The sequence below is a fragment of the Cyprinus carpio genome, chromosome B3 (genome assembly GCF_018340385.1).
Source record: "Cyprinus carpio isolate SPL01 chromosome B3, ASM1834038v1, whole genome shotgun sequence".
NCBI lineage: Eukaryota > Metazoa > Chordata > Actinopteri > Cypriniformes > Cyprinidae > Cyprinus > Cyprinus carpio.
In genome coordinates, this window is record NC_056599.1 from 176392 (window position 1) to 190493 (window position 14102).

At 40.1% G+C, this 14102-nt stretch overlaps 1 protein-coding gene across 2 annotated transcripts; it reads right to left on the minus strand.

Moving 5' to 3' along the window:
• Positions 1 to 747: 747 nt before the first annotated feature.
• Positions 748 to 7689, minus strand: LOC109082346 (gastrula zinc finger protein XlCGF57.1-like). Of its 2 annotated transcripts, none has more exons than XM_042719362.1 (4): positions 7568 to 7689; positions 6626 to 6844; positions 2122 to 3580; positions 748 to 1839 (listed from the first exon to the last, which is right to left on the minus strand). In XM_042719362.1, exons 2-4 carry the CDS (start codon positions 6681 to 6683, stop codon positions 1773 to 1775), a joined length of 1584 nt encoding a protein of 527 aa, XP_042575296.1. In that variant the 5' UTR covers positions 6684 to 6844; positions 7568 to 7689; the 3' UTR covers positions 748 to 1772. The 2 variants fall into 2 exon arrangements, with proteins under 2 accessions (XP_042575296.1, XP_042575297.1); XM_042719363.1 differs by having other exon boundaries at positions 6626 to 6849; positions 7568 to 7658.
• Positions 7690 to 14102: the final 6413 nt, after the last annotated feature.

A 14102-nucleotide genomic window follows, 5' to 3' on the forward strand; every position in this document is an offset into this window, starting at 1 on the left:
CACTATTCTTAGTAAACCTCAACTGCATTTATTTGTTTTCCTGAATTTGGACCGCCATTTAATTAGTACTTCCTGAACTGAAACACACACCATCGTGTCTTTTATGCTTTAATATTATGAATGAATCTTCTCCTTTGTGTGAATCTTCAGGTGTTTCTTCAGGACTGATACTTAATGAAACTGTTTTAACACACAGTTAAATGGTATTTTTTTCAGAATGAGAAGGAAGATGTGATTTCAGAGTGAAAACAGGAATGTAACAGTCTACCGCTAGCAAGCAGCTAACCATGTCCCTTTAGTGGCTCCAAAGAATGCGTTGTTTTCTGTGCCTTTCTGCATACAGATTCACGCTTTGGGCACACCTCTTAACCCTGCCCCCGATGTCATCGTCCATCACGATGGTTCACTGTAGACATCATCTGATGCCAATTTGGTAGACATCACCCAACCCTAGTAGTCCTGCCTAATCAGAATCTGGGGAACAAGTTTAGTGATTTCTCACGTAACGCTTACTTGGCTTGTACGACCCAAAACTGATTCATTAAGTCTTTGTATTTTAAGTCTTGTACGTGACCATTCAGCACATAGTTATAGGCATCTAAAGATTAACATGCCCTCAGTTTCTCTTTACCCTACACATTCAGTTTCTCTATCAGGTAGGTAGTTTTCAGGCCACTGATGCACAGTAATCCTGTCAGATCATCCAATCACTGAGTGAGCGAGTACGGTTCTGGTTACGTCCGTTAAAGATAACAAAACTTGTTATCTAGGATTAGTGAGGTGGTCAGGAGAATCTTTCTGCCTCCACATAAGCCAGGGATCCTCAAATCTGGCCCACAAGATCCACTTACCTGCAAAGTTTAGCTCTAACCCTAATCAGACACACCGGAGCATGCTAATCAACGTCTTCAGGATCATTAAAAAAAATCACAGTTATGTAAGATTGATTAGGGTTGGAGCTAAACTCTGCTGCACATTGGCCCCCCAGGGCAAGATTTGAGAAACCCTGACCTAAGCTCTGCCCACAAAAAAAGGTCACAATCTTTCCTAACTGAAAATGAGTTTATACTTCTTTCATGTGGTGTCAGAAAAATAACTACATTAAATGTGATTAATATGCCTAAAGCTAAACTTCCCTTGTAAAGACTTACAATCAGAAGCATTTGTAAACCGGTTGTCCAACAAAAGAAAACATTATAACATGTTTTTACTCCACAACATGAGACAAATCCTTCCTTTTGTGATCTGATGTGGCTTCTTATCACAAAATGAGGCAGAAATAATATGTTCTGTACTGTATAAAGGCTATGTCGATTAGCAGTGGATTATTAATGTACTCAATTATGATAATATTAGAGATGGCTTGACAAACACATAACCTATGCACAGTTTATTGTCTTCATGTTTCATCATTTAGATTGTTTTTATTTTCTTTTTATTCAGCAAAAGCATCATCAGTTCTATTACTTCTGTGATGCGTATGTGGAGTTTTTATTTTTTCCCGAGGGCGCCCTATGGCTTCCAGAATGAATGAAACTGAAATAACGTGTTTATAGTGCTCAATAATGGCCAATCCATCCTATTTGGGTAAAAACAGGAAAAATAATACTTCTCTCAAAAGACAATTGAAGTGGACATATAATAATCCAAGTTTTATTTAAGTGTACAGGATTTGTTGTTGTTGTTGAGGGAGCATCAAAATGTTCTTCAGGTTGATGAATGAAAAATGAAGAATAAGCACCATCCTCTTTGTATCTCAGTGTCATGATGTTTCATTCTGCAGGTTCTGGATCACTCATGTTCTCATTGTTTTCTCTTTCCAAATGCTTTCTTGTAGTTCTGCCAAAATTACAAAAAAACAACTTATATTTACAACAGACACGATACGAGATCAACCAACAAACTGTCCTGTCACTCACCTTGGCTGTTCAAAAATTATGAATAATTAAATGAATGCGCCATTTATATAGCTCTTATTATGTACTACTGTACACCCGAAGCACTTTACAATCATAGCAGAGACTCATCTCACCACCACCTGCTTAAGGTGGAGAGATTGTGCTGTGGTTATTTTTCACAGAAGAGACTTTGTTTCTCAACACATAAAGATGAACTACTTACAGTGATTTTAGACTGCGGTGATCTGGTTTCTCCACTGCGTGGATCTTAATGTGTATCTTCAGGTGACTTTTAACAGTGAAACTCTCCCCGCACTGATCACACGTGTGCGGTTTCTCCCTGCTGTGGATCCTCTCGTGATTTCTCAGCTGTCCTGAATCACTGAATCTCTTGTCACAGTGTGAACACACATAAGGTTTTTCTCCAGTGTGGATCCTCTCATGTTTTCTCAGATTTGATGAATGACTGAATCTCTTATCACAGTGTGAACACTTGTACGGTTTTTCTCCAGAGTGAATCCTCCAGTGCCGTTTTAAACTGTTTGCTGAAATAAAAGTCTTCCCACACTGAAAACAAACATGATCTCTTACATCAGTATGTATTTTCTCATGTCTATGTAAGTATTGCAGCTGAGAAAAACTCTTTCCACATAAAGAACATGAATGTGGCTTTTCCTTTGTATGAACTCTCAGGTGTTTCTTCAGGTCTGATCGTCTTGAACATGATTTGCCACATTGATCACACGTGAACGGTTTCTCGCCACTGTGGATCCACATGTGACTCTTCAGGCTTTCTTTGTGTGTGAAACTCTTCCCACATTGATCACAAGTGAACGGTTTCTCTCCAGTGTGGATTCTGACGTGTAATTTTAGATTTGATGATTGTGTGAAGCTCTTCCCGCACTGATCACACATGAAAGGTTTCTCTCCAGTGTGAACTCTCATATGATCAACAAGATGTTGTTTGTTTGTGAAACTCTTTCCACACTGAGTGCAGGGGGAAAATTTCTTGGTTCTTCTTTTCTTTAAGAATGTTTTATCATGCTTTGAGCAAGGTTTTTCTCCAGTGTGAATCCTCTGGTGCAGTTTTAAACGGTTTGCTGAACTAAAAGTCTTCCCACAATGAAAGCACACATGAACTCTTACATCAGTATGTATTTTCTCATGTCTATGTAAGTTTTGCAGCTGAGAAAAACACTTCCCACATAAAGAACATGAATATGGCTTCTCCTTCGTATGAACTCTCAGGTGTTTCTTCAGGTCTGATCCTCTTGAACATGATTTGCCACATTGATCACACGTGAACGGTTTCTCTCCGGTGTGGATGCTCATGTGACTCTTCAGAGTCTCTTTGTATGTGAAACTCTTCCCACACTGATCACAAGTGAACGGTTTCTCTCCTGTGTGGATCCTCATGTGACTCTTCAGACTTTTTTTGTATGTGAAACTCTTCCCGCACTGATCACATGTGTATGGTTTCTCTCCAGTGTGAACTCTCATATGATCAACAAGATGTTGTTTGTTTGTGAAACTCTTTCCACACTGAGTGCAGGGAAAAAAAATCTTGGCAATTAATTTCTTTACAAATGTCTTCTCGGTCTTTGAGTCTTCTCCAGGTTTGTCATGATATATTTCCTCCACTTCACTCAGTTCTTGACTCTCCTCACTCTTTTCCATCAGTTCTGAGAAGAAAAAAAAAACGTTTAATTTCATTTTCAGTACAATAAAATAATTCAAAGAAAGAAATGTTAAGTGAAAGGACATAAATTGAGCCCTGATGTAACAAATTAGACAACTGCTATAAAATATTACGCAAGCTAAAGGTAAAACTGCATACTGCCGTACATTTTAAAGTAATAACTTCTCATAGTCACACAGCCTGTTAGGAGCTATAAATACTACACTGCTCAAAAAAATTAAAGGAACACTTTTTAATCAGAGTATAGCATCAAGTAAATTAAACTTCTGGGATATTGATCTGGTCGGTTACGTAGCAGAGGGGGTTGTTAATTAATTTCAGCTGCTTTGGTGTTAATAAAATTAACAAAAGGTGCACTAGATGGGCAACCATTAGGAAACCCCCAAAACAGGAATGGTTTTATAGGTGGAGGCCACTGACATTTTTTTCCCTACTCATCTTTTCTGATTGTTTTTCACTAGTTTTGCATTTGGCTAGGGTCAGTGTCACTACTGGTAGCATGAGGCGATACCTGGACCCTACAAAGGTTGCACAGGCAGTCCAACTCCTCCAGGATGACGCATCAATATGTGCCATTGCCAGAAGGTTTGCTGTGTCTCCCAGCACAGTCTCAAGAGCATGTAGGAGATTCCAGGAGACAGGCAGTGACTCTAGGAGAGCTGGACAGGGCAGTAGAAGGTCCTTAACCCATCAGCAGGACCTGTATCTGCTCCTTTGTGTGCAAGGAGGAACAGGATGAGCACTGTCAGAGCCCTACAAAATGACCTCCAGCAGGCCACTGCTGTGAATGCCTCTGAGAAAACAATCAGATACAGATTTCATGAGGGTGGCCTGAAGGCCTGATGTCCTCTAGTAGGCTCTGTGCTCACTGCCTGGCACCGTGTAGCTTGATTGGCATTTGCCATTGAACACCAGAATTGGCAGGTCCACCTCTGGCGCTCTGTTTTCACAGATGAGAGCAGGTTCACCCTGAGCACGTGTGACAGATGTAAAAGGGTCTGGAAAAGTGGTGGAGAATGTTAAGCTGCCTGTAACACTGTTCAGCATGACTGGTTTGGTGGTGGGTCAGTGATGGTCTGGGAAGGCGTATCCATGGAGGAACACAGAGACCTCTACAGGCTAGACAATGGCACCCTTACTGCCATGAGGTATCGGGATGGAATCCTTCGACCCGTTGTCAGACCCTATGCTGGTGCATTGGGTCCTTGTTCCTCCTGGTGCACGACAATGCCCAGCCTCATGTGGCGAGAGTATGCAATCAGTTCAAGGAGGATGAAGGAATTGATACCATTGAATGTCCCCCACGCTTGCCTGAACTAAATCCAATAGAACACTTCTGGGACATTATGTTTCGGTCCATCTGACGTCGCCAGGTTGCACCTCAGACTGTCCAGGTGGTCAGTGATGCCCTGGTCCAGATCTGTGAGGGAATACCCCAGGACACCATCATTTGTCTCATTAGGAGCGTGCCCTGACGTTGTCAGGCATGCATACAAGCACGTGGGGCCCACACAAACTACTGAGTACCATTTTGAGTTGCTGCAATGAAATTTCAGCTTAATGGACTAGCCTGCTGCATCCTTTTTTCACTTTAATTTTGAGAGTCTTTGAATTCAGCCCTCTGTAGGTTGATAATTTTCATTCCCATTAAACAATGTGGCATCTTTTAATTCCTAACAAATTACCCAGTCCATATCAGTATAGATATCTTGCATGATATTTTTCCCCATTAAGATCTGATGTGTTTTCAAAGTGTTCCTTTAATTTTTTTAAGCAGTGTATTAAAGTGTGAGAATTAACTTGTGCTAGTCTATGGCTGCACATATTAGGTGCTTCTTATCAAAGCTTCAGTGGTCTAACAACACTCGTCAATGTCAAAATGCCTGAGATGGCCAATCAAATCAAAGCAGGCGAGGTTTACTGTTCACAGAAGCAGAGCGCGAACCGCGTCAGTTTAACGTTAAATAGAGCAAGGCAAGAGGAAGCTGCAAATCATTTAATATTAGTCAAATTTTAACGATACGTTTTACGATAGAAAATGACCAACAGCTATATCTAGTGACTCAAACTACTCTATTTTTTTCTCAAATATGGCCATTTTGTGAGAGAGACAGAGAGAGAGAGAGAGAGAGAGAGAGAGAGAGAGAGAGAGAGAGAGAGAGAAAGATGTGTCTCTCTTTACAAACAATGAAGTTGAGTTTAGTTACTTAAAAACAGTGATTTTACCCCTCTCCTTACTGAGAAATATAATGTACCAATTCAGTATTAATAAAAATCGCATTGCAGCGTTGACAAGTTTATGAGCTTCTGAATATTACTTTTGCACAGCATGATCTCAGATCTCTGTGTGCCAGTGGTGTGTGTGTGTGTGTGCACACACATCAATTAAAGCAGCGCATTATATACAGCGATGATTAAACTACTCTATGTGTGTGATAAGGCCAATGCATTAAAACAGTTCAGTGTTCATAGAAACTATTTGCATTTAAAATCAAATAGGCCTATTGTTTTTTTTTTGTATTGTATTGTATAAATACCAAATGGAAATAGAATTGGGTGGGGGGGGGGGGTGTTGGCACACTTGTTAACCAGAAAAATTAAAAATTGCAGAAAAGGTTGCCGACCCCTGGTATAGATTGACCATGGGTTTAACCAGTATTAAATTGACAGCTGTTACTAGCATAGCGTTGTCCTACATGTTTCACTCAACACAGTTACTTCTGCCATGATTTTCCTCATTTGAAAAAAACCTGAGCATTTCTTAAAATTGTGACACTCAGGAAGTGACATCATCTGGGCTCCTTCTACAGCATGACACTTCAATCCATTGTCTCAGTTTTTACACAAAATGTATATTGTTGACCTCATTCATCAACCCTGTCACCAAAGTTACTGTAGGAAGAATAAACAAGTAAAGGAAAGGGAAAGGACATGACGTGTAGTGAAGTATGGCAGTGAATAGTGAACACACACACACACACACACACACACACACACACACACACACAAATCAAGAATAAACACCAACCTGTTAGTTCTTGAGTATCTTCAGTGTGTTTGATTCTGCAGGGCTCTGGATCTCTCATCTTCTCTCGGTCCTCTTTAATAATAAGTCTTTGCAGATTTCAGCTCTTCCTGATTGCTCTGATGATCCTCTTCACTTGTAAACTGATGAGAATATTCCTGCATTTATTTGTGAATTACTGTGGGAGGAGCTTCACTGATGATGCGATTACAGTGGGTGGGACTGATCTACCAAAATCGAAAATATATCAGCTACCGAGTTTTAAATTAATTGATAAAAATACAACACTGTAAATTATTTCAAATATAAATAATGGTAAGAAAAACATTTGAATGAATGAATGAACTCAAAAAATAAATGTGCAGATTTGTAACCAACAAATACCCTCAAGTCTTTTGACACCAATGAAATTAGCTTTAAATGACAATTTTCAGGAGATCTGAAGACATCAGCATTAAATGAGGTGAAAACAGGAACTATTACAGCTCTGTTAATATTGATGAGCCTCAGACCATCAACACTTATTCAACAAGGCATTTAGGATCATTAGCAGATCATCTCACTTTATTCTGTGTGTTTGCTGTTAGAAACTGATTGTTTGAGTCAGGATATATGATAAAAGTGCATAAAACTGCTAGCTCTATTGAAAGACACTACTGTTATTTCTCACAATATGCATGGATGAAATCCAAACATCGAAACACTAACACAAATGAACAGACAAAAGCACTCAAAATCGCTCAGGTCTGAATGAGTGAACCATATTTTCCTCACATGCTCGTTGTTGCTGCTGCACTAACTGTTACATGTTTATTTCAGTAGAAAGATGCCAGAAAAGACGCACAAGTAGCGCTAAAACCCGGTAAAAACACCACAGACAGCCTGTACAATGTCGTTTAAACAAACTGTATAAAGTTTGTTTGATAGTGTAAATACGAGAAATACCGTGAGCTGCTCCTCTGCTCAGAAGACTTTGCTGTTGGTTATTTTTGGCTGGTTTGTCTGTGTTTGAATAAAGATTTGGCGCCACCTGCTGCTCCGCGGATTTGCATTCTTCTTCGTCTTCTTCTGTTTTTATTGGTGGTTGGCAAACAGCTTTCGGTGCATTACCGCCACCCACTGATTTGGAGTGTGGACTAAGGATCTAAATCAACACACACACAAAAAACCCCACACCTTTTCAACCTCTAATCAAATAAAATCAATAACCTTATATTTCTCAATTTCTATTTATTAGTATTGTTGATCCTAAATAATCTAGAAGTAGACGCCAACCGTTATCATCTACAGATTAAGACCCTTACAAAAAATTGCTGCAGTTTTTTTTTAAAGTAATACTGCAGTTTTTGTAACATGTAGAAAAATGCATTTTTTTAGACACGAAAAACTGCATTATTGCTGTTTTACTGCAATACATCTGAAGTACTATTAAAATACAACTGCAGTAGAGCTGTAGTATTAATAACCACCAACTGCAATAGAACCACACTATTACTGCAATACAGCTGAAATAGTACTACAATTATACTGCAATAATACATCTGCAATATATAATACAACTGAAGTACAATTCAATACAACCGAAGTGCAATACTAATAAAATGCTGTACAGTAACATTGAAATTCAATTCAAGTTTATTCGTATAGCGCTTTTTATGATACAAATCACTGCAAAGCAACTTTACAGAAAATTAAGTTTCTACAATATTTAGTAGTAGCTTATAAGTGATTGTCAGTTTATGTGCATACGGCAGAAATGTTCGGAAAACAAAAGACAGAAACAAACAGACGATTAACACTATTAACAGCAATTATTATATGATGCAATCAAACTTATAGCAAAATGTGGTAGTTCTGTATGTTGTCTCTGGGTTAGCATCATCTGAGGTCCTCTGAGGGGTCGGCATCATCTCTTCTCAGGTGTTCTGGATCCAGACTGGAGCTTGTGTAAATCCTAGTTAAGACGGGATGTAAATCCCAGCAGAAACAGACAAACAAAGAGACATAATTAGCGTAGCTGCTGTTCCAGCCAAGTAAAATTAATTAGTTTAACCCAAGCTAAAGAATAATAATGCACATTTGATCAGATATAACTGCAGTCCAAAATTATGAGATGCATTATTTGAATGCTTGGCCAAAGAGGTGTTTTTAATCTAGATTTTAACAGAGAAAGTGTGTCTGAACCCCGAACATTGTATCTGTACTTCATTGTACTGCAGTTATATTTTGTAAGGGATATTGTAAAATATGCTTGGAATAATAAGAATACATTTTACATAAGTATTTTTAAATACATTTGACACAATTATAAGAATACATTTGTTAATAAAATTCATTTTATTTACAGCAGACGTTCATGTGACTGGTCACGTGAGCAGCGCGTTCCCAGGTTCGTAAGATCACAGAACTCGCTCCTCCACTATGAATAAATCCAAATCCACGAGTTTTATCACTGAGGTGATATGTAAATTAATTTTTACAGACGTCCATATGAGAAACAATTACCATCCAAATCGAGCTAATGTCATGCCCAGGGGGATAGGAGGGGGCCTAAGGGTGGGTGAAGGGACAGATCAGCAAATGGTCTTTCTCCCAGATTTTCCTGTCAGATTAGAAAGTTTATTGTTTTGTGTTTTCCTGTGAACAGACATGGTGTAAACATGGAAAAAGAAATGAGCCATTTTAAAAACTACATGTCACATTTAGCTTATAAATGTGAACAACACCCACAGGTTGACTAATGATTGGTAATCAGTTACAGCTTTACTGTTTAAAAAATATAAAGAGTAAAGTAACACCACCATGCAATATAAACAGTCATACATTTTATAAGATTTGCTGTTGGTGCACTTTAGCTTCCGTATGTGGTTTGAGGCAAGTAAAATAAAATGAACTACAACATTTTTCTTAACTACTATGCAAACATACACCCTTGTTTTATGTAGTTACTGTGTAAGTGTAACTTCTTCGGGCTGTAATTTAAAGTGATCCCTTCTTACCCTCTTGTTACGTGTAGCTACTGTGTACGTGTAACATCTGTGGGCTTAAAACTGACAAAAATGTACTGTAATTTTAATGCACCGCAAAAAGCAGCAATTATACCTTTTAATGCTGACAACCATGTTATTAGCGTGTAATGTGGTAGGAAAAAAGTTTGAAAAAAGTTTTTATTATACATTATGAACAGAACTGTGCTTTTTTAAACATACTGAAATACTTTGGACAAGCAGCGGAGGCGGAGCGGTGTTTCTGCTATCATTGAGCGAGGAGTGGAGCGGGAGCGGGAAATGGTGAACCCAGAGTGGTTATTAAATGGTTATTTAATAACCATTTAATGGTTATTAAAGCGGTTATTAAATGCTCGGAGGTTGTTGACACTCCACTCCACTCACATACTCTGCCGGACATCGCCACACAAATGTGGCTTTTTGTTAATGACTATCCTAAACAGGATTTAACACAGAGTAACAGCTCACTACCAGTTACAAAAGACACTGTAACAGTCTGTGGCAGGCAATTCCAGTTGCATTTTTCATCAATACATTCCTTAAATCATCTTTTGACTATGTTCTGGCCCCACCATCTAGAGGCATTTTTTTTTGGCCCAATGCCAAACTTACTTGTCGACCCCTGCGGTAAACAACCAAAGTAAATGTATAGTATATTGGTTCACAGCAATTTGTTAATCAAACAACAAAACTCACTCCGGTAGCTTTAACACAGATTTATTAGATTTAATTTATACAGTGAAGACTAGGCATTGTTATTTTACATTTGATTATTCAATTGCTGTACCTGAATACAGTTAGACTTACCTGAAGAATATAAAGCACTGTTTATTTCATTTGCACCATTTCTCTATTGTATTTATCTATGTTTGTAATTTGCTTATTTTCTATGCTGATTTATTCACCTACAAAATCATTGACTGATTTATTTATTTTTTCTAAAATAGAGCCGTTAAAGTCACCTGGTGATTTGTTTTTCATATTGCAATATATATCGCAGAAAAAAAAAATTGCAATGTGAGTTTTTTCCAATATTGTGCACCTCTAAGTAAAGCTAATAGGCTCAGTAGCTTCTGCAGCATAAACACAAACATGTAGTCCGCCAATGTTGTTACATGATGTAGCTGTGTCTGACTAGAGAGACGTGGGGTGATGACATCATTGTTTCACAAAATATCTGGATAGGCTGTACACACGAAAACGCAAAGGTGTCTTTTTTTTAAGATTTATCCACTTTGGGACCAGGTTTTTAAAAAATAGCAGTTTGAGGTTCCCAAAACATCGGGGTCCATATAAACGAAATGCCGATTATGGCGTTAATTTACTGATAGATGTTGAGATTGCATTACTGTAGCATGTAAGCACATTAATACAATACGCAGGCGTGAATCTCTCTGCTCACTCGCAGATTTCCTTTGCTCTCGCACAAAACCGAGAGTGCGCGCACTTAAAACGCATCTCTCCTCTTGCTCAAACTGTATCCTGTGCACTCTCAAATCTCTCTGTGCTCATGCGCTATAGATAATGATTATTTTTGCACCTGAATTCTAATTCTAAACGTTGTCAAAAGTTATCAACCAATCAGATTTCAAAGATGGATCTGTAATTTCTTTACACAATACACACACACACACACACCACACACAGATATATATATATATATCATCTGATTTAAGACAGAACTATTTAGATATGGGTCAGATGCACTTTTCACTAAACTTGTGTTTGGGGTCAAACTCTATGATAAATGTGACACTATTTTGAATTTTTTATATTTGGCTTAACTTTAGTTTTTTATATTATATGGGTTTAATGCATTTGCAGACAATGTAACATGTAACTGTCATATAACTGTATATTCACTGTTTTACAGAAGAGTGCCACTGAATGTATAGCTAATATTAAGTGGATTTTCATAACAAACAAAAAAAATCATAACTGAAAACACACACACACACACACACACACACACACACACACACACACACACAAATCAAATGTTCAAACAGCAATGCTATTAGAGCATTTATTGTTATATCTCGCATCATTTACATCCATTTTTACATTTGCTGTTGATTTGAGGAGTTGTAACTTATTATTGCCATCACACCAACTGAGAATCTATTGCAGTAATTTTAAATTCAGTTGAGGTATCTATCTGACATATTATGACATAAAATTGATGTTTTATAGATAAATTGCTCAGAGACCAACCAGTTGGACAGAGGTTATGTAGAAAGCATCCAAGGACCAAATTCCTGCCCATTTCTGCAGGCTACATTTCATTAACATTGCTAAATATTAACATTAACATTGCTAAATACCAAGATGGTGGCGTGTCCACACGCAGCGGCTTCTCTCTGTCCCGACAGAACTGTGTTTTTTCGTGTTTTTTGTCTTGTGAGTCGCAGTGGTTTTTGTACGTCGTCATCGCATCTATCTGTCTTTAAGCGCGCATACAGTCGTGAGTTTCTGCTGGATGTCGGCAGAGCCGCATTTTTAGAGTTAAACTCCGCACACGCGGAACTGCTGCGAGATCTCGGACTGCTCCGGAGGCCTACATCATCACCGACCCCCACTACTGCATCTCGCCCACAGCGGAGGCGCCACAAGCGGCGTGAGAGGAAGCAGAAGAGGGGTAAGCGCGGAGGTATCCGGGGCTAGGCTAACGGCTAACCCACACAAGCCATCTATCCCCACCAATCGTACTGGCTAACGTACGCTCTTTGGACAATAAACTGGACTACATCCGATTACTACGTTCAACTCAGAGGACTGTAAGAGACTGTTTTGTGTTTGTATTCACGGAAACATGGCTCAGCGACAGCGTTCCGGACTGCGCCATTCAGCTCGACCAGCTGACGTGCTATCGAGCAGACAGAGCTCTCGTCGCGGGAGGAAAAACCCGCGGCGGCGGGCTTTGTGTTTACATCAATGACGCATGGTGCCGCGATGCTGTTGTGATCTGCAAACACTGCTCACCCCTGGTGGAGTTTATGATTATTAAGTGCCGGCCGTTCTATCTGCCGAGGGAATATACTGCTATACTGCTCGTTTCGGTTTACATTCCCCCGAACAACAACAACAGGAACGATGCACTAAATGAACTGCACCAGCACATCAGTGAGCAGCAGACAGCACACCCCGATGCTTTTCTCATCATAGCTGGGGATTTCAACCATGCTGACTTAAAGAGTTGTGTTTCCAAAAATACACCAACACATTAACTTTCCAACACGAGGTAATAACATTTTAGACTTTGTTTACACCACACAGAGAGGAGCTTACAAAGCCCTCCCCCTCCCCCACCTCGGTGCCTCAGACCACATCACTGTCATGCTAATGCCTGCATACAGACTGCTCGTTAAAGTCGCTAAACCAGTTCAGAAACAGATTCAAGTGTGGCCGGAAGGGTCGTCTGACGCTCTTCAGGACTGGTTTGGTAGTATTGACTGGAATATGTTTAAGCAGGCTGCCACTTACAATAACACCACTGACCTCCAGGAGTACTCGGATACTGTCACTGCCTACATCACCAAGTGTATTGAGGATGTAACAGTCACAAAAACCGTCACTGTCCGGGCCAACCAGAAGCCGTGGATGACAGGGGAGGTCTACAGACTCCTGGAGACGCGGAACGCTGCCTTCAGAGCTGGAGACGAGGGGGGCCTGAGAACAGAATGAGCCAATATTTGGCGTGGCATTTGAGAGGCTAAGAGACAGTACTCCAGGAAGATAGCCCATCAATTCAGTGACAGCAGAGACACTCGGAGCCCGTGGCAGGGGATACAGACCATTACGGACTACAAGCCCCCACAGCGGACTTGTGACAGCAACATCTCTCTGCTGAACGAGCTGAACACCTTCTTCGCTCGCTTTGAGGCACAAAACAGCTCCACTGCACAGAAGACTCCACCTCCTCCCAGTGACCAGATGATGACGCTGACCCCAGACAGCGTGAGGAGATCCTTCAGCAGGATCAATGCACGCAAAGCTCCGGGTCCTGACAACATTCCTGGGCGTGTACTGAGAGACTGTGCAGCAGAACTCACTGATGTCTTCACAGACATTTTCTACATCTCACTTAGTCAGGCTGTTGTCCCCACATGCTTCAAAGCTACCACCATCATTCCAGTCCCGAAGAAGCCATCTCCATCCTGCTTCAATGACTACCGTTCTGTTGCACTTACTCCCCCCATCCTCATGAAGTGCTTTGAACGGCTAGTCATGCACACATCCATCAAGTCTGCCCTCCCCCCCTCCCTGGACCCATTCCAGTTTGCATATCGGTCCAACTGGTCGACCGATGATGCCATCTCAACTACCCTCCACTCAGCACTCACACATCTAGAGAAAAAAGACTCATACGTCAGAATGCTGTTCATAGACTTCAGTTTCAGCAGCATTCAACACAATCATCCCTCAACAGCTCATTCACAAACTGGTCGAGCTGGGGCTCAACACTTCGCTGT

Bases quoted from the DNA above. Each gene is read 5' to 3' on its own strand.
- LOC109082346 (XM_042719362.1), bottom strand. From the start codon at position 6,683: ATGAGAGATCCAGAGCCCTGCAGAATCAAACACACTGAAGATACTCAA. The intron at 3,581-6,625 runs GTTGGTGTTTAT...TTTTCTTCTCAG, and splicing joins AGATACTCAAGAACTAACAG to AACTGATGGAAAAGAGTGAG. The intron at 1,840-2,121 runs GTAAGTAGTTCA...TAATTTTGGCAG, and splicing joins CACCGCAGTCTAAAATCACT to AACTACAAGAAAGCATTTGG.